General features: G+C 39.9%; 2 protein-coding genes across 2 annotated transcripts; both read left to right on the forward strand.

The window, feature by feature from the left end:
• Window positions 1-4,042: 4,042 nt before the first annotated feature.
• On the forward strand, window positions 4,043-17,167 carry LOC310692536 (uncharacterized protein; the record flags this gene model as incomplete). The annotated part of the gene is made up of 2 exons (XM_083473482.1): window positions 4,043-4,944; window positions 16,135-17,167. 2 exons carry the CDS (start codon window positions 4,043-4,045, stop codon window positions 17,165-17,167), a joined length of 1,935 nt encoding a protein of 644 aa, XP_083329608.1.
• On the forward strand, window positions 11,380-12,324 carry LOC310691054 (olfactory receptor 10A4-like; the record flags this gene model as incomplete). Its single annotated transcript, XM_083470653.1, has 1 exon — window positions 11,380-12,324. The coding sequence occupies one exon, from the start codon at window positions 11,380-11,382 to the stop codon at window positions 12,322-12,324; it is 945 nt and encodes a 314-aa protein (XP_083326779.1).
• Window positions 17,168-20,960: the final 3,793 nt, after the last annotated feature.

Raw genomic sequence — 20,960 nt, forward strand, 5'->3', positions numbered from 1 at the left:
ACAGCCTGGAAAAGCAAAAATGCAAAGATACAGCGTAGCTACAAAGGAACAATCCAAAGATTCCCATTACAAATAAAGAAAGTTATGTAAAAAATAAAAGTATTCTCAGCCTGTAAGTTCCATCTTTACTTAGAACAAATGAGCCAGACATGTGCATATACTGATGACACTGAACAACAATTCTCCTAAATATTGGTATAAGAAAGAAAACCATGCCGGGGGTGGGGGGTGGGGGTTCATTCAAGCTTTGCCCTTCAGCTACTAGGAACATACCCAGGATCACATTTTATTAAAACAAACAGCGGTCACAATTCAGTTGATTAGAGGTAACATCAAAGGTCAAGGAGCAAGCACACTGCAAAACTCTGGATTAGATTCCCTTCTAGTGGAACTTGCAGTACAAACCCATATTTGAAAATAAAGACGTCAGTCCTTAGAAGTCAGCAAAGCTGCAACTAGTGGTATAAGCAAGCACACTGAGTTCCACAGTTGCTAGATACATTTCCAAGAAAATGACAGTGTTGATTTGTACTTACCATTCATTGATATATCAATGGAAAAGTTGGCCACTTCAAACAGCTAACTCAGTTGCATGTTGGATGGTAAATAGCTACAGGCAGCGAACATGTCCCCCAGTATCTCCCACAAGCACATATATATATTTTCAGTGACCACATGAGACATATTCCCCCATTAATTTCTGGTGCAATGTTGAGAGGCAGCCCATAGTTCCCTTAATTGGAGACTAACCTAAGGCATACTCTGTTCATGTTGCAAAGATGGTGACAGAAGTTACAAACAGGGAGTTTGTAACTTATAAGTTATAAACAGGAAGCTACAATTCTGCATTTAGATGTGTTTCTATGCATCTGTGAGTTTAAAAGCAGTATTTTCTCTGAACAAATACTGAAATGAGTCCCCCCTCTTCCAGCATATTCTAATCAAAGCCTTAAGACTCTTAAATAAACAATGCCAATGAGCAACTTTTATTTCCCCCCTGATTTTTGGAGGACTGATGCTCACTCTAATCAGGTATACCAACTTCTGCCAAGATATACCACCTCAAAGAATCAGACAGTTCACATTCTATACTGCTCTGCTGGAGAGACAGTCTACCAAGAAAATCAATTATTATCACTGCCTGCATGCCCCCTTGATGCCTAATAATGGAATGTTTTAATAGTACTATTAATCCTCTCCAGGGTATTCATCATAATCTGAAATGCTTCTGCATACTTAGCCTAGTGAATTGCAGTTGTAAAATATGGAGGAAAAAGAAAGTCATACCTAAACTGTAGTAAAATTGCATGGAATTAAACGTGTGCAGATATGTTTAGGATTACACAGTTAGTATACAAATATAATAGAATCCATAGTAGGGGGTGCACATATTTGATAATTTTGGTTTCTCTTGTTCCATACCCTCCAACATCCCACTTATCATAATTGGGGCACTTTTTGGGTCCAAACTCCCATGGGAGCCAGCTGATTTGTGCAAGACAAAAAAGAAGAAAAAACATTTTTTGGTCCAGTGCTCTGGAGCAAGCCTGCTGGCTCACATCAGAGCACTGAACCAAAAAGTGGGACTTTCTAGGATGGCTGGGATGGCTTCTGTTGTTCCGAGATATCCTGTTCAAAATGGGTCTGTTGAGGGGTATGTTCTTGTTTTCCCAAGCTTTTAAAGTATTCACAAAACTTCATCACCATTTTGATGCACATCCATATTTTTGTATTTAATTTTGCCTAATATACACATTTATACTAGGGCTTTGCAGGAACAACCCCCCCCACACACACTCTAGCCCTGATATTAGCTCCAATATCAGGGTGATTTGCCCTGTGCCTATCTGGGGGCCTGCACCCCACCATGGCTCCACCCCCAATGAAATTTGGGTGGGGCTAAGATATTTTAAAGAGTTTTTCAACCTGTAGAAAAGGTCAGGGGTGGTGCACGCCACCCAGGATCTGATACTGCGTGGTGTCTTTCTCCACCAGCTGGCTGTTGTGAGCAGCTTTCGTTGTGCAAAGAAGCTGTTCACAAAGGAACAACAGCCAGAACTGTACAGAATTTGTTAAGCAGGCATCCACCTCCTGAGGATGTTGAGTGGAGGCAGTGATGCTGCAAAGGGTGGGCATTATGTCAGGCAGGAAAGGAAGCCATGACACTGGACCTACTTTCTCCTGGGTAAGTCTTTGCCTTTTTCACATGTTTTTGTGTCCTGACTGCCTCCCTTCCCTATCTGTTACATCACTCCCTGACAGGAATGGATTGTTCTGAGCCAATCCAACTGTACCTATAGAAATCCATGTGTATCAGTACCCAGCTCGTCAGAGACCCTCTGAGTATGCCCAATTTGGCTAAGGCCAAATCCAGCCTTAATTTTTACAGTTCCTAACTACTATTAATATTATACAGTATTTTTATTTCCCCCGCAATAACTGATGCTCCTCTCAGTCTATCAGAAGGCCTTTTGCACCATAAATACTTTTATAACGTTTTATACTTTGATGTTTTAATATATGTCTTACATTTTGTACATTGTCAAAACAAAAAAATTCCTTCCAGTAGCACCTTAAAGACCAACTAAGTTAGTTCTTGGTATGAGCTTTCGTGTGCAAGCACACTTCTTCAGATACACTTCTTCAATGTACACATTTTGTACATTGTCTGCATTAATTTTTGTAAGCTGCTTTGAGTCCCAGATGAGGAGAGCAATGGGGTATACATTTTTTTAAAAAAAATATGTCTAGGAAGCAATCTCAAAAGCATTAAAAATACTAATAACTGAAATCCCACATGTTTGATTAATCTTCAGGGAAATGGTTCCCAATCCAGAGGTTACTTAACTCTTGTTTCCTCTTCCACCTGGCTCAATTTGAAAGCACAGCCTTTGTGGGTTCCTTGTTGGTGTAATGCTCTCTATGCAAAAAATAGTGTTGTGGAACAAATCCTGATGAAGATTCCACATAGAATTGTGATGGGGTGCAGAACCTATTTATTTTTCTTGATTGTGTCATTCATCCAAAAAAAAAAAGTCATATCACTGACAAACCCATCCATCAACTTTGTATAGTACACAACTTCCATGGTAATTTGCAGTGGGAGGGAGACACATGAAGTAGGTAAGGATTTGTTTTGTCTGTTCAGTTATTTATGAAAGAGAAAGTACGAAAGAGATATTCTAATATTGTGAAAGTACAATTGCTGGCTAGGACAGATGGGAGTTGTTGTCGAAGACATATGGAAAGCATCAGGTTTCGTTATTATATAATAATCCAGTGCTTTGGGGGGGCACTCAAGGGTATAAAGTACCGGCACCTTTCTTCCCACAAATTCTAAAAGTGTAACACTTTTTAAAAAGCACTAAATATATTATTGTTTTAAGTAAGATATATTTCTATACTTATATAGGGGGTGGGCTTTCAAGCTGTAGTTTCAGCTGACTTGCTCAAGATGGAATGCTTACAATATATTCATATACAGAAGAACTGAAATGGATTTATGAGACTAATGAACATTTTCCATCACATCATGAGGAGATTCCTCAATATTTTGGGCATCAATATTAGAGACGTAATTGAAATTTCACCTAAATAAAACTTTGAGGGGAACATAGGTGGCAGATTGAAAAGGTAAAGCTAAGATTTGTTGTGGCAAAGATGAGAAGAAACCATTTGTGACAATGCAATGGCATATACAGAAAAGAGCTAAATCCAGAAGCAATAGTAAATATGGATTTTATGGTGGCCCTCATTGCAGTCAACAAACTATTTCTATATCTTCCTATGCAATTTAGCCCAAGTGGACACAAAGTGGTATAAATAATGTGAAACTCAGCAACAGATTGTTCTTCAGAGCAAAGAGCCAGAAGGAGGTTGAACGTTGTTGTACTCTCCTCAGCATATACAGTATGAGCCTAATGAACCAGTTTTGTTGTTTATCTGCTTTGCACAATTCCTCTTGAATGTATTAATTCATCTTCTTCCTCTCCCCCACCCTCGACATTTCTTTCTAGATCATAGGCCTGTTGTGAAAAGTACAATGGAAAACCAGACCATTGTGGATGAGTTTATTCTTCTGGGGCTTTCTGATGATGCAACACTCCAAGTTTTCCTGTTTCTGATTTTCTTGTCCATCTACTTAATAACCCTTGTAGGAAACATGCTTATCATGCTGGTGATAAGGGCTAACCCTCAGTTACATACCCCAATGTATTTCTTTCTTACTAACTTATCCTTTCTTGACATCTGCTATTCCTCAGTAACAGTTCCCAAGATGCTTGAAAGCCTCCTAGCTAGTAAGAAGACAATTTCTCTCAATGGCTGCATCACTCAGATCTTTTGCTTCATTTTCATGGTTGGAACAGAGATCTTCTTACTTTCAGCAATGGCATATGACCGCTTTGCTGCCATATGCAACCCACTGAGATACAGCACCATTATCAGCCACCGTGTATGTGTCCAAATGGTGGTAGCTGCATGGATATCGGGCTTCTTGGATTCCCTTGTTAATACCCTCTTTTTAACTGGCTTGCACTTCTGCGGTCCCAGAAATATTAACCATTTCAGCTGTGAGTTGCCTTTGCTGCTGCAGCTGTCTTGCAGTAGTACCTTTGCCAATGAAATGGTGGTTCTGACCTTCAGCATGACATTAGGGTTTGCCTCCCTCCTTCTAATTGTAGCTTCCTATATGCGCATTATTAGCACCATTCTCAAGATACGTTCGGCGGAAGGAAGGCAGAAGGCATTTTCTACTTGCGCTTCCCATCTCACTGTGGTCCTCCTGTTTTGTGGGACAGCAATCATTAGGTACATGAGACCTGCATCTGGGTACTCAGAGACATTAGACAAGCTGGTGTCCATTCAGTACAGCATCCTCACCCCCATGTTAAACCCTATCATATACAGCCTAAAAAACAAAGAAGTGAAGATAGCTTTAAATAAGCTCCTAAGAAAATGACTTTGATCAAGGCTTGACAATGGTTTAGATTTTCATACTATCGTGATTTTCATACTATCCTGATTTTTAAAATGAAATTATGTGTGAGAAAAACCTATGCACACTGTTATACATTTGAGGGGACTGGTAAGGGGGAGGTTTAGCGGAGCCAGAACATTCATTCATTCATTCATTCATTCATTCATTTATTTATTTATTTATTTATTTATTTATTTATTTCATTTATATACTGCATAATTGTAGAAAAAACCTCAAGGCAGTTTACCTAAAATGAATGATTTGCTAGGGAAACTATTGATGAATGCCTCCCCCAAGCTAGGTGTTGAGTCATCCTGATCTGCCTTGCCTGCTGCCTCCGTCCACCTACCCACTAGACCAACCTGCTCAGCACTGTGCCTTAGCTGCCAGGGCTCTATGCCCCCTCAAAAATGTGTGTCCAGGAGCATGGCTCACCTGCCCCCCCCCCATGCTATGTCTCTGGGTAGATCAGCAGCAGCAGCAGCTGGAAGTGGCTTGGAACTAGTCTAATTTTATGTCGGCTCAACTTGCCCCATCATGCTTTACACCAGCTTTTTCCACCTAGGATTGTTCCCTTAGTAATATCTGAATTCTTGTGCAATGGGAATTTTTGTCAACTTGCAAAACATTTATGAAATGTTGTTTGATTAATAATTACATTATAATAATTTCAATCATAAAATTTTTATTATTTATACACCACCCATCTGGCTGGGTTTCCCCAGCCACTCTAGGTGACACATAATTCCAACACATATAAAAGCATAATGAAACATCAAACATCAACAACTTCCTGACACAGGGCTGCCTTCAGATGTCTTCTAAAAGTTGTGTATTTCTTTATTTGCTTAACATCTGATGGGAGGGTGTTCCACAGGGAGAGGACCACTCCCAAGAAGGCCCTCTGCCTGGTTCCCTGTAACTTCACTTCTCACAGTGAGGGAACCGCCAGAAGGCCCTTGGAAGTGGACCTCAGTGTCCATGCTGAATGATGGTGGCAGAGACACTTCTTCAGGTTTAGACTTTACAACAAAAATATGAAAGAAGAGACTTAACATTCCTGGATACTGGGGGGAAAAGTATGCTTTTCTATTCCATGACATTTTAGCATGCTAATAGCAAGAAAAAAATCAGGTTAAAATTTGAACACGCTGAATCTGATAGCATATTTCTCATGGTTCTGTGAAAAAGATAAAAATCCAAAACCTGTATGAATATTAAAATGTTTATAACAATTTTCTATAGCAGTTTTTAAAACAGTTTTTGTATTTGAATATATCTTAATTGCCTTTGTGTGCAATGAAAATGTTACATTAACTGGCACATATAAAAGGAGAAAAAGCAGGTATTTTACAGGGGGAAAGACAATAATCAAATGGTGTACTGACAAAAAATAAAAAATACACACTTATGGCTTTGCCAGCTGATTCAGCAACATACCAGTAAAATCAGAAGTAGAGTCTGGCCATTGTCAAGATTCTTCTTGCAAGAGTGCCTCTTGAAAAACATGAGTATTTGTGAATGTATTGCTGCATGCCACCACAATCTACAAGCAGAGCAAGATTCTAGCAGCAATTCCTCAGCTCCACCCAGCTTTCCCTTATCTGCAGCACTTTCTTCTTCCACTGCTGGCACTGGAGAAATCAATTAACAGCAGCTCTTCAGCTGCAGCGAGTTCACCCTTTTCCAAGGCATTGTCTTCCTCCTTCACTTCTACTGATGGCATCTCTGTGCAGTCCAGGTCCTTCAGATTCCCATCCACCTTCTGGATCTCTTTAGTCACTCTTTCCATCTGGGTGCATTGCAGCTAGACTCCTGGGTCACTTTTAAGCCCCTGTATAACTTAACACATCACATGGCATCACACTTTCCTCTCCACAGCAGCTGATCCATTTTATCCAGCTGTTGGCTTTGTAGCTGCATTACTCTCTTAAACCACTCGATGAACATAGATATTCTTCTCTCCATTTCAACTTGGGCACATCTCTCTAGCAGGCTGTCCTCCAGGAAACATGAATCCAAACTTCTGACACCAGTGTTACCTGTCATCCCAATCTCCAAGCGATGTAAGATTCCAGGGGTTCCAGGGGTTCATGTTTCCTTTTGGATATGAAGCACATTGGAGACGGTGGTGTATTTATGGAATATTGAGACATGTATGCAACCTGAGCCTACGATGGAGGGATGCACAGCATCAATACCCCAAAGAGGGTCTTGTTTCTCCCATATCCTCTGCCTTGGATTTAAGCAGACAACAAACATCATGCTCTGTTTCTCTGCCTTTCCAGCTTGCTACTTTTGCCTCCAGCTTCTAGCTCACATAACAGCTAACTCTTAACTCTGGCTTTTGTCCTTCTCACTATCTGCAAATAGAGAAAGGGTGCCATCTCCCACAAAGCCCTTCCTTTGGTCTCCTTAGACCACACCCGGATTCTAGTCTGGATATTTCCCAGAATTTGAAGGCTTGATTATCACTTGCTGGTTTTAGGAATTAGAGAGGTCTGGCATCCTGCTTAACATTCCAAGCCTTGATTAAATTCTAATACTCATTGGATTCGGAGATTACAGACGTCTGGAACCCACAAACTCATACCAATGCTATCATTCTTCCATGAGACCATCTGAAGAGAAAGAATGAAAGCATCACTGGTTAGAGTTTGACACTTCTCCCCAGGGTGTTTCTAAACAAGGGTGTGGGGGCTCAGGTCACAGATCTCTTCTGTGTCTAGCTTTGATGTTACTGGCTCCTGAGAGTTGGTGGGTTATAAGCTCTTTATATTGTGAGTGAGCATTATTTTCTTGGAAAATATTCAAAAGGGCCACTTCTGGGGTGGCTTCTAATACCTGTTTATTTATTTTGCATATTTCTTGTAGGACCACTGTCCCAAAGAGTTGTATTTGCACATACTTTTGTAACCCATGAAAACTTTTAATAAGAATTATCCAACAAAAAGTGTCTGATTTGTTGAGTAGTAACAGAGAGTGCCTTGAGTTTGCACGTCTTGTGTTGTGCCATTCATGGGGGTTATTGAGGAGCATTCCTGTAGGACAGGGATGGAGAGCCTTTGACCCTTTAGAGGTTGCTGGACTACAAATCCCATCATTTCTGAACATTACCCATGTGGGCTGGGACTGATGGGATTTGAAGTCCAACCATATCTAGAGATATATAGGTTCCTCTTGGTTGATTTTATTTCTGAATTAAAGGTATCATGAAATAGAAAGGATTTACAACCTTTTCAGCCAGGCAGAAATGTTCATGTGTTTCTAACCTCTTAAGGGGAAAGTTCCTAAATGTTGGAGTTTTGAGACTTTGGAAGAAGATGAATAATAAACTGAAGTTATTCTGGTGTGTGGACATTTTGCCCCTAAAATTTAAAAGTGAAAGGAAACAGCTGGGCATATCTGATTTTCATGAAAGTGTTGCCATTCCTAGGTGCTACTGTTGGTGAGTGGTTTTGAGAATCTAAGAGCATCTGAACCTTGACCTCATTGACCTATTGTTGAAATAGATTAAATGATATTTGATTTTCTGTTTAATCCCAACAAATGGATTTTCAGAATTCTGAATAAATAAAGTAATGGAAATAATAAATGCTTAGACCCAGTACTGGACACACGATAAAGTTACTGAAATCAATTGGTTTCAATAGGTCTTCTTTGTGTATTACATAGTTCAGGGGTGAAAAACCTTTTCCAGGCCAAGGACTGCATTGACCCATGGCAACTCATGGCACACATTAAAGTGGATGTGCCTCAAGTGTAAAAGTGGGTGTGACCATTTTAATTTTTAATTTTAAAAGGATACATTTGGTCACAAAAATCTCTTGACATCACAGTGTCAGAGGAGGCAACTCATATGAGTGACAGGTAAAAGCACTGTGCTCCCCCCCCCCATTTTTTTTACCTGCATTCTACTACAGCAAACTAATTAAATCAATGACACTGTAAAAAGCCAGAGAGATGTACAACAACTCACCTATCATAAAAAACTTGGTGAAAATCAGTAGCTCACCTGACTGAGTTGAGTTGCTGCTGCATGGTGGGATGGAGAGGAAGAGGGGCAAGGTTGACTTGATTAAATGCATTAGGTGCTCCTGCTGATGAATTTGTACCGTGATGGCTTTCCATCCTGGAATTTAGCCACAACTCATCCAAAGGGAGGTCAGATGATCAGTGCAGCCCCACTATGCCATCCACTTCTAGTGAGACTACCTATGATTATCACCTGAACTCCTGCATAACAAATTATTAAACATTGATGGAAGGCTACTCCTTCTGGACAGTTTTGCAGCTATCAGGGACATTTATTGTTGTCTCAGCACCTCACTGTTGTTGTCTCAGCACCACGCTTGAGTTGCATTGTGGGTTTAACTAATCACCTATGGGCTAAGTAGATTGGGGCAACTGTTCACTATGTTGCAGGGGTTATATATCACTGTGTTATTGGGAATTTTTTTCCCACCCGGGGGCCACTTTCTCTTTTTGGAAACTTTCTGAGAACCACATGTTATGAAATTAACAACAAATGCCAATTTAAAAGTGTGGATAGTGGAGATTTTTGCCCAGGTTTGAAGCAAAGATGGTCGTTAGATGGCTCCTGCATTGTATCCTGTAGAATGATATGAATATTCCTGAGTCTGGTATGTTAAAATTAAATAAAATGGCTTTATTTAGTCCAGTGATAGGTGTCTCATCTTACTTTGCACATGTTAATTTAAAGATTAGCACAGTACAGTAATGTAGTGAGGTCCTATTAATGTTTAGCCAGAACTAAATCTCACTGGTTTCAATAAGGCTTACTTCTTAGTCTGTTTGTAGGAGTTTGCATTCACAGAGTCCCTTGTTCTAGAGATGTCTTAAGGAGAACCTGGATATCATGCACTTTTTGAAAAATGTAATCATTTTGCTTATAATTGGTTTGCTTTGGTTTGCTTCACTTATTAATTCACACAGAAATTCCTCAAGAATAATATCTACCACATTTTCAGATATGACAGGACACTGACAATTTCCCTTGATTTTTTTTATAAAGCATTTATATACCACCTAATTATTCGCATTTCTAAGAGGTGTACATGAAATTGCAATACACGACACAGATCTAAATAAAAAGTAGTTTAGGCAATGAAGTAGGAGTACTTAATGAAGCCTCCAGGGTTCCAGAGTCCCAACTTCCTACACCCGCAAACCTCCTGTGATTAAAGATGACCCAGATAAAAAACATTTGCTGCTCTTCTTTGCAATCAAAGATTTTACTACAAGGTATGATTTGCTGTTTTCACCTTACATAATTGCCAACAAACTCCAGAGCAGGGATGGGTGGATATGTCAGCTTTGTTTTGCTGGAGAACTCCATTACAAAATTCACAAAAGTGTGACTTTCAAAGAATGGCTGTGGTTTTGTTTACATATTGTTTTGAGAAGTGTGGATTATGGATTAGGTAAGTTCACCATTAAATGGGTATTGAATTCAATTTCTTCCCCATCCTTATTCAGGCGTACTAGGTTTTTTTCTTGTTTCTTGGTTTGTTTGTTTTTTGGAATTCTACAAAATGGGGATATTTGTCACAATTTATCAAAAGAAATGTTAGCTAGCCTAATGAAGAAAGCACAGGGTCACATCATGCAAGGATAAAGAACTGACACCCCCCCCCCCGATGATGTCGGACTACAACTCACATCATCCATCAGCATCTCTCTGGAATTTTGGGGTATTTCGAAATATGTGTAGCTTGCCATTTTTAGTGTCATGTGACTATATGGAACAGGTAATTTATTCTGCAGAAGCAAAACAGTTCATGTCGTTAGAAGAGTTAAATTTAGAACATTGGTTTAAGCATTTATGAAAGAAAGGAATCTTTAACATGCATTTCAAGGAGTTTAGAACTGAAATATTTTAATGATAAGCTTATATAAGCTATACTTGTTTGTCCAATGACAGCCTCATAATGTCAAGTTTTCATTTATTTTTTCTTCCTCTGCTCCTTTCCTTTATAGATGTTATTTTCTATTCTACAAAGAAAAATGATGGCTCCAAATGAAGACTGGATATACAGTGAGGAATGCAGCTGCTATACTGCAAAAGCATATTGGATTTTTCACTTTCCCATAATCTGCACCATGCCATGGTTTCCCAACATTATCACCATGTTTTGTGATGCATTTTAAGATGCATACTTGGAGATCAATCTGAGGTGCTGTTGCCACAACCAGAAGCATTCATTTTGCAAAAGCATTCCAAAACATAGTGTATTGTGGTGTAGCAATTCTTAAATGTTTCTGCAGTATATTGTTCTTATCACAATTCCTTTGAGTCTGGTTAGCATTACAGGAACAACATAACGGGGGGGGGGGGAATAGCCACCCCCTTCCCTTAACTTCTTAGTAAATAATAAAGAATGGCATGGACAAACAGTAGTGATGTCACTGAGTTTATTTTGTTGGGGTTTTCTGATCTTCTTCAGCTGCAGCTTCTGCTTTTTCTGATATTTGCGATTATGTATATTGTGACCTTATTGGGAAATATCACCATCATTTTGCTCACAACAATTGATCCAGCCCTTCAAAACCCCATGTATTTCTTTCTCAGGAATTTGTCTTTCTTGGAGATCTGCTTCACTCTAGTTATAGTCCCTCAAATGTTGGTGAACCTCCTTTCAGAGAACAAAACCATTTCCTTCCCTGGCTGTGTCATGCAAATGTATTTCTTTTTCTTTTTTGGAAGTTCTGAGTGTTTTCTCCTGGCTTCCATGGCTTATGACCGCTATATAGCTATATGCAGCCCTTTGCACTATACAGTAATTATGAAAAAGAGGTTTTGTATCCATCTGGCCCTGTTCTCCTGGTGCTCAGGAATTCCAGTGGGGACAGTTCAGACAACATGGCTATTTAGTTTCCCATTCTGTGGTCCCAATAAGGTCAATCACTTTTTTTGTGACGGTCCACCAGTGTTAAAACTAGTCTGTGCAGACACTTATCTGTTTGAGCTGTATGCTGTCACAGGGACTATTGTAATTGTACTATCCCCATTTATCCTAATCTTGGTCTCCTATGTTCATATCATCACTACGATCTTACGAATGCCATCAGCCGAAGGCAGACACAAAGCCTTTTCCACTTGCTCTTCACATCTTGTTGTGGTGACTTTGTTCTACGGCACAGCTGGGTTAACTTATTTCCGACCCAAATCCAGTTATTCTCCAAACACCCAAAAGCTGTTGTCCTTATCGTACACAGTTGTCACTCCCATGCTGAATCCCATCATCTACAGTTTGAGAAACAAGGAAGTGAAAGAAGCCATGAAGAGACTTTTGAGTAGAAAAACACTGCAATTGCAGCTGTAATCACATGAAAGACTGGAAGGGTTCCAGGGATGTAGTTCAGTAGTGGTGCATCTGTTTTGCATGCAGAAGGACCCAGGCTGAGTCTTCAACAATGACAAAAAGGGCTAAGAGAAACTCAGTGTCTGAAATCTTGGAGATCCACTCATAGACAATGTAGACAATATTGAACTAGATGAACTAGTGGTTTGACTGCATATGGCAACTTCCTATGTTCCTCACTCACCTGCAAAGGTAACAGATTGAAGGTAACAGATTGAAGTATCCCTTCAGTTATTTCTTGTTGTTGCATTTTAACTTATCTCCCTGTTTTGAAAATATATTTTGAGAATGAGATATAAAGTTATAAGTGATCTCTTCTGTTGCTCTGCAATTGAGAATCTTGATAGAAAATGCTGTATTCATAGAAACAGATACGTTAGGACTGGATCCCCTCAATTCCCTAGCTTGCCATAAAGTCAGGCATAGCCAATGCCGTGCTGACATTGTTTAGTTCCAGTTCTCATCAGCCCCAGCCAACATGGCCAAAGGGCATGGAGGATGAGAGCTGCAGTCCAACATCTGGAGACAAGCCCTGCATAAGTGTACAGCTATTGTGAATGCAGCTCTCCACTCACTGGAGGACTGTCAACAGGGAAGGAGGGATCAGGATGCACAGGGAAGGCATTAGGGACAATGTGAAAAATGAATGGACCAAGCACTTCATGGTGGTTGTTAAAAATATTTTGTGCCAGTGCTTGTTAGCGCTGCAAATAAGAACATGTATATGTTAGTTTGGTTGGTTTATATATTTCCTATATATGAACTTCAGTGCTTTATTTTTTTAGATTGTCTTAAGGTGTTGGATCCAAAGATTCTTGTCCTCCTTTGAAACACACTTCTTCCAGTGGAATGATCTTCCTTGGAAGAAGTTCCTTCTGTTGGAGAAAAGCATCATTTCAATACAACCCATTATGGGTTACTATCACAATGAAGTAATAGTTTCCTATAAAACTGATAATTTGTACAGCACCCCATGCCATGCTAAGAACATAAAATCATAGAGTTGTGGAGTTGGAAGGGACCCCAAGGGTCATCTAGGCCAACTACCTGCAATGCAGGTACCTTTTGCTCAATGTGGGTCTCATGTTGCTTCCACCATGTGGTCTGAGCCTGTATCTTGGATACTGCTGGGGTGGTGGGAATACAGCCCTCTGCCTCATTAACTGTTGTAAGTACTGATGACAAAATGCACGGCTGATGAAGACAGAAACTTATATCAGAATTAAAATTAATCTAGACTGTTAATCTACTCTTGTAGATAGGGGAAACAACATATTACTTTAAACATGTTCTATTGCACCCACAAAATGTCAGCAGGGAAAACATCCCTGTTAACATAATTGTATCTGTGTTTTCTAAAAAGTAAACATTTGGTTTAATCAGATATTGCACAATTAGCATTAACTACTCTAGGGAGAACGAAGAGGGGACAATCTAATCCCAGGTGTCACTTAAGGAATTCATATAATCAAACTTGGTCACCAAAGCACAAATCTTTCACAATCTGGGTGGCTCCTAAGCTCCTAAGATTCTGCAGGTAGGCAAATAATTTATTCATTTTTATTCATTTTGGCAAAACTTGATATAAAATATACCATTAATAAACTTTCATGACCCTGGTGCTAGTCCTTATCTTAAACATAATCTAAATGGTTTGTGTAAAAATTCCTGACCTCTTAATATTAAAGATTAGCACACTAATTTTGTGTAATCAACAAACTTTAATTATCACCTCCTGTAAGAAACAATCAGGTTACACACATACACACACACACACAGAGAGAGAGAGAGAGAGAGAGAGAGAGAGAGAGAGAGAGCAATCTTCCTCCAAAAGTAAAGTCATGATTCAGGAAACAAGCAAGATAAATGGTATTTTCTTACTACGTATATGGACAAGGTCTGGACAAGGTAAAAAAAACAGAGGAACTTGTAAGAAATGAACAAATGATTAGCCAAAGACCCCTCCCATTTCCTCAGTGCTTTTTTCCAAGAAAATATGTGCCAGAAGTCACCGTGAACTTGTTATAGTAAGTTGCTGGGTGATGCAGTTCAGTCTTGAACAGATACCAGTGCCCCTAGTTCTGGTGCAAGTCAAATAAATGTCCCCACACCCCTCATTCTCTTATATTCAGGTGGATGGCTAGGACAGCTCAGAACAGTAGAGGCCTGGCTGGGAAGCTTAAAGCCCACCACCACTAAACGGGAGACAGATTGAAGAAAAGGAAATACAAATTGGCACTGCCCCATAGCTTCACCAATCGCAGCTAGGAGCAGCTAGCAGCTAGGTGGAGTCATAGATGTAAAATAAATGTCAACTCACATACACTGGACAGCTTGAGGAGGAGCCTACAAAGAACTGTGTGACTAGCTCTGTGCACTCAAGGGGTCTTTGAATTTGTATGTCTTGACCGGGGTTCCCACTTTACTGCCCACCATGGCAGCCAGGTTCAAATTGGGAGAATTCCCAAAGCAGTTTGTGATATGGTATTAAAGTCTGCAGGGAAGAGATACTGTATTTCACCACATAATCGTTACATTTCTATGTTAATCTTTCTTTCCAAAAAGGGGTGTGTGGTGATTATGCAAGGGAAAAAGTGGGTGTGGGGAGAGTGTTTGTGTGCTGCTGCATTTGGGGACACCTGGGAGGAGACAGTTCTGCAATAAGAAACCCTACATTCCCTGCCCCGTGAGCCTTACATGGAGAAGCAGAGGGCCCTCTGCACTGGCCCTGCCTCAGGCATGCACCCCTCTGCTGTTTGCTCCCTGGCACAGGCAGTTACTGGGTACTGGGCAAATATGCAGATCCCAGCTGTGTGCCTCTGGGCATGACCTCACCACCATCCCTTCCCCTGCCAAATTTCTCCTCCATTGCTGGGTCTTGGGCTGGGCCTCCTCAGCTGCCACCGCTGCATTCGCTCCCTGTGTGGGGCTGCCTTGTTCTTCATGGGCTGAGGGCTGGCTCAGCCAACAGGCAAGGTCCACAGGCAGGCGTGGGCCCACAGCAGAATAGGAAGAGCCTGGGAAACAGCTGCACCAAGAGCCATTTAATTTTTAAAAGCAGAGAAATGCTGTTGAAAGTAAACAACAGCTTCAGAGCAAAATGAAACACTTCATTCACAAGGGATTTCCACACTTTGGAAAGGTATTTTCACTCCTGCGACGATTATGCGGTGAATCCTTTGGGATGATTTTAGGACCCCCCAAAAGGGGTATAGCTATTTTGCAGTGGCAATGATTATTTGGTGAAATACAGGTAGATCATTCTTGAGAGAAATCTAAACAGATAGTTTGCAGAGGTCTTATTTCAAATTACACTTGCAAATTAGTAAGTGGAGCATTTCAGTCATAGAACCAAAAGGTATGGATTATCTCCCAACCAATTCTGTAAACGTAATGGTTATGTTTTGAATAGATTTTTCCCAGCCACAGTTAAACATGTAAGATATTCCATCTAACAGTTTCTCAATGAGGGAGTGCTACAGGAAATTGTTGTGTAATGCAGGGTGCTGGAGAGGGAGAAATGCATTGAGAACAAAATGAGCACATTAAAGAGCAAGACACTGATTAACAAAGTGATGGACAATTAGACCGAGGAAGTCAACTTTTAAAGACTGATGACAATACATTTCCCCTTATCCTGCCTTAAACTGCCCATATTTGACCTGTCCATCCTTTATTGCTTTCTATATCATCTACTAACAGAAAGGAACAAGTTCAATGGTTGAAGAGTGGTAGAGAGACACTACCATCTCTTTAGAAAATTGCTTATAGAAGAAGGAACACCCCGACAGCTTTATCTGACAGTGTTCAAGACATGATGACACAGACTGAGAAAAAGTTAATTACCCAAGACAATTGGACCAGTGTTACAGAATTCATCCTTATTGGCTTTTCCAATCACCCTGAGCTTCAGGTACCTCTTTTCATCCTCTTCCTTATCATCTATGGAATAACTTTGTCAGGAAATGTCCTCATTGTTCTTGTCACAACCTTGGACCTTTCACTTCAAAGCCCCATGTATTTCTTTCTCCGGAACCTTTCTTTCTTGGAGATCTGCTTCAATTTGGTCATTGTCCCAAAGATGCTGGTCAATTTTCTGATAGAGAACAAGACTATTTCCTATGCTGGCTGTGCCACACAAATGTATTTCTTCTTCTTCTTTGGTGCAGCTGAGTGCTGTCTTCTTGCTGCCATGGCATATGACCGTTACATTGCCATCTGCAATCCCTTACGTTATCCAGACATTATGAACAGAAGGACCTGCTTCCAGTTAGCTGCTGCATCATGGTTCTCAGGCTTCCCTGTCTCTACTGTACAGACCACATGGATCTTCAGTTTGCCATTTTGTGGACCTAATAAAGTCAACCATTTCTTCTGCGACAGTCCCCCTGTTCTAGAGTTGGCTTGTGCTGATACTTACATGTTTGAAATTGAAGCTCTCACGGCCACTGTGCTCTTCATCATGTTTCCCTTCCTCTTGATTCTCCTCACATATGTTCGCATCATCACCACTATCCTGAGCATGCCTTCAGCAGAGGGGCGACATAAAGCCTTCTCAACATGTTCATCTCATCTCGTAGTGGTTACTTTGTTTTACGGTACAGCTACATCTACCTATTTCCGGCCCAAATCCAGTTACTCACCAGATACAAAGAAGATCCTCTCCCTGTCCTACACCGTCATCACCCCCATGTTAAATCCAATCATCTATAGCCTGAGAAACAAAGAGGTAAAAGGTGCATTGAAAAGGACATTGTGCAAGAGAATATTTGCCCAGAACACAATATTATTTGTTGATCATTAACATAGATCTGGCATGTGCATGACTTGATGACTATGATATAAAATGGTGATTTGGATGTATGGATGGGCTTTCTTTTATCAGTTTTATATCGTATATAAAGTTATGTTATAATTATTTTCAAAAAGTATCTTCAATTTTTAGGAAAATATATATTCAACCACTTGAAGGGTACAGGAATTACAGGGGAAATACAGCATGTAATGAACTTTTATTGTACAATATTATTTTTATTAATCAACTTGCTTTCTTGTATACAATTATTTGCCAAGACTTGTTTCTTTCTTAATTTCTTTTGATTGAAGTTATTTGGTTGGATGATAGCATTGATGAGAATAAGAGCCAATCCCATGAAACTGCTGTTACTCTATGTGCAGTATAGCTATTAGGACTGTACATTCTACCACCTGTTCAGTATGGGATAATGCTTAATTCCTATATCCCATATCTCCTCAGAAGGCGTGACCCTACTATTAGGCAAAGAGAGGTGTCAACCTCAGGTATTGAATGCTGGGAGGCAGGGAATGACAGAGGTAACTTATTTAAGATAGTGATAGCATGCTCAGAGAATATTGGCCCTACCAGCTTACTTGCAAAAGCTGCAATTTCCAGACTATCTTCAAAGGCAGCCCCATGTAGAATGCATTGCAATTGTAAGCTTGGAGGTTGGCACTGCATGAATAACCATGCCTAGCCTATCTTTATCCAGAAATGACCACAGTTATCACATCAACCAAACCCAGGCATAGGCCTTCCTGGCCACTAAGGTTACCTGTCCCTCAAGTCACAGAGATGTTTCCAGAAGCACCTGCAAGCTACATACCTGCTCCTACTTGTTTTCTATTTTAGGGAAAAATTTTGATACTGATTTGTTTGTGAAGGACCCCCTTCGGTATATATCAAAGTATGCTGGATATAGTCTGGGGCGCACTGTTTACATGGGACTCTGGCTTGCTAAGAGGGCCTCTTCTAATGTGAATTGAGAGTGTGTTCTAGCTACCATTCCCATACAGTTGTGCAGTGAAATTTGGTTGGTTTGTTTCCAAGCAAACATAAGCTTGCTAATAACCTCTTTTCCACCTCTCCCCATCCCCTATACTTCCTAGTAAGCAGTAGAAACCTGGATGTGGGTGGGTGTGAAAGTGCAAAGGTATATAAAGTAGAAGAGTGCCTAATGCTTATAAAAAAGAATAATTTAACAATGAAAAATAAAGCAAATTAATATACTTTATACATCATTAATAACATTCATAAAATCAGCTTCATTTCAGTTTGGAAGCTCAGAGCTTAGAGGAGTAGCTTAGAGGAAGTAGCTTAGAGGAAGTTGAAGTAGCTTAGAGGAAGTTACTTGTACACCCCCTTTATTTATTGCATCGGATAAGGATGAGGCACAAGAAAAAAATGGCCAAGAAAATTGATAATTGCATATTCCACTATTAATTATTTTGTTATGGGCATGTTGGAGAACAAGTCAATGATTCTTAATACTTGGGAGCTACTTTTCAGTTCGCTCTGCCCTGTTCACTTCAGATTGAATATGATGATAATTACCAGTGTTCATACTTCCCATATGTTTTGACACAGTTCTCTGCTCAAACAACAAATAACATGCATGTTTTGAGAGAATTTTTTTAAAAAAATATTTTGTTCAGAAAAATCTGAATGCAAACATATTTTATTGGATATTTCTATTTAGATTAAAAAGAAACTGTAGACTGATGTGGCAATGAGATGGGTTGGATCACACACACATGCTAAAGTTACATGGAGCAGAAATAGACTAATATGCCCATCCCTGGTTGCAAATCCACCTGTCTGGTACATATGATGTTCCATTTTCACCGTTGCAGCCATAATTTTCTTAGCGACTGAATTCACTGGGGAAATCAAACTTCTTAGCAATCTGCACTTTGAGGATTATTTTTTTCAATGCTGCTTTCATATCCTTATTCCTCAATGTGTAGATCATAGGATTGAGCATTGGAGTAACTACACTGTACACCACAGCTATGATTTTGTTCAGGTCAAAAGATGAACGGGTAGTTGGACTTACATACATGAAGATCACTGTCCCATAATATAGAGAGACGACAGTAAGATGGGAGGCACAAGTGGAGAAAGCCTTGTGGCGCCCACGTGAGGAAGGTATTCTCAATATGGTTATACTAATGTATATATAGGAGACAACAGTGGACAGGAACGTGCTCAGAATCACCATAGCAGAAAGGAAGAATACAATCTTCTGTGTAAGAGATGTGTCTACGCAAGCCAGTTTTAGTAATGGTGGAATATCACAAAAGAAATGGTTTATCACATTGGGGCCACAAAAGGGTAAATTCACCACCACTATGGCAGCTACCATAGGGGCCAGACAGCCTCCTGCCCAGCAGGCAACCACAAGAAACACACACACTCTTTTATTCATGATTGTTGAATATCTGAGAGGATAGCATATGGCCACATATCGGTCATAGGCCATCACTGCAAGGAGGAAGCACTCAGCTGTCCCAAGAAAAAAGAAGAAGTAGGACTGTAGCAAACAGGCAGCAAAGGAAATTGTGTGCACCCCCATCAACAAGATGGACAGCAGCTTAGGGACTGTTGAAGATGTATAGCCAATGTCCAAGAAAGAGAGGTTTCCCAGGAAGAAGTACATGGGGGTTTGAAGGTGGCTGTCTGTCTTAACAGTTATGATTATGATTATGTTGCCAGTCATTGTAAGAAGGTACATAGCAAGGAAGAGAAAAAAGAGGGCAATTTCCACCTTCCGAGTATTAGGGAAGCCCAGAATAATGAACGTTGTCACTATGGTATGGTTCAGAGGTTCCACAAACCAGTATTCTTCCATCTACAAGAAACAAACAAACAAACAAACAAACAAACAAACAAACAGTATTGCAATGTCATGTCTTCTTATTTTTAAAAAATCCCAGTAAATATCACCAAACTATGCAAGACACTCTTGGCTTTGTCCTCATCCTCTTCTCTCATTAAGGTGCAAGCCTGTTCACATACACATAAAGGGTGTGGGTATGGATAAATTATTGAAAATATGAATTTGAAAACTGGAAATAATAAAAAGTTGGAACAGATGCTGCAATCATAGAATTATAGAACCAATTTGTAGACAAAATGTTCCAGCAGAATTTTGGAAAGTGCAAAATTTCATAGGGTTTGTTTGGGTTTTTGCATGGATAAAACAGTTAAAGATTTCTTCTTTACAATTGAAAACAACATTTCTGGATGTGACATTTCTATGAGAAGTCATTGCACAATGGTAGAGCATCTGCTTTGCATGCAGAAGGCCCCAGGTTCAATTCCTGATCTCTCCAGGTGGTGCTGGAAAAGAATCCTGTCTGAAACCTAAGTAGCCACTGACTGGCAGTGTATATAATACTAAGCTACATGGACCAGTAGTTTGACTCCATATAAGACAGCTTCCTATATTCCTCTAATGGAAGCATGGAGATACCATGAAGTTTAACCTAGTGCAAAATATTAATACAGTTTAGGAAATTATTTTTGAAAGTGGGAATACAATTCTTTTTGAAAGTGGGTATACAATTGTAATAAAATAAATTAATAAACTCTTCAGTAGCACTTCAGTATTATTGTATCTTTGTTGGCAAGAAGCATTTCCATTTCCATCTCCTCCCCAATAACTGAAGGCTGGGATACAAAATCTGTAGCTGAAATTTTATGCAAATAAGTTGAGAGTCAAGGAGGAAGAATCTGTCCAAAGATACTTTTGTTGAATTGTTGACAGGTTTGTTTGTTATTAATAATATTCTCAGGC

This window comes from Podarcis liolepis (assembly GCF_965112155.1).
Source record: "Podarcis liolepis genome assembly, chromosome: 13".
NCBI classification, from domain to species: Eukaryota; Metazoa; Chordata; class Lepidosauria; order Squamata; family Lacertidae; genus Podarcis; species Podarcis liolepis.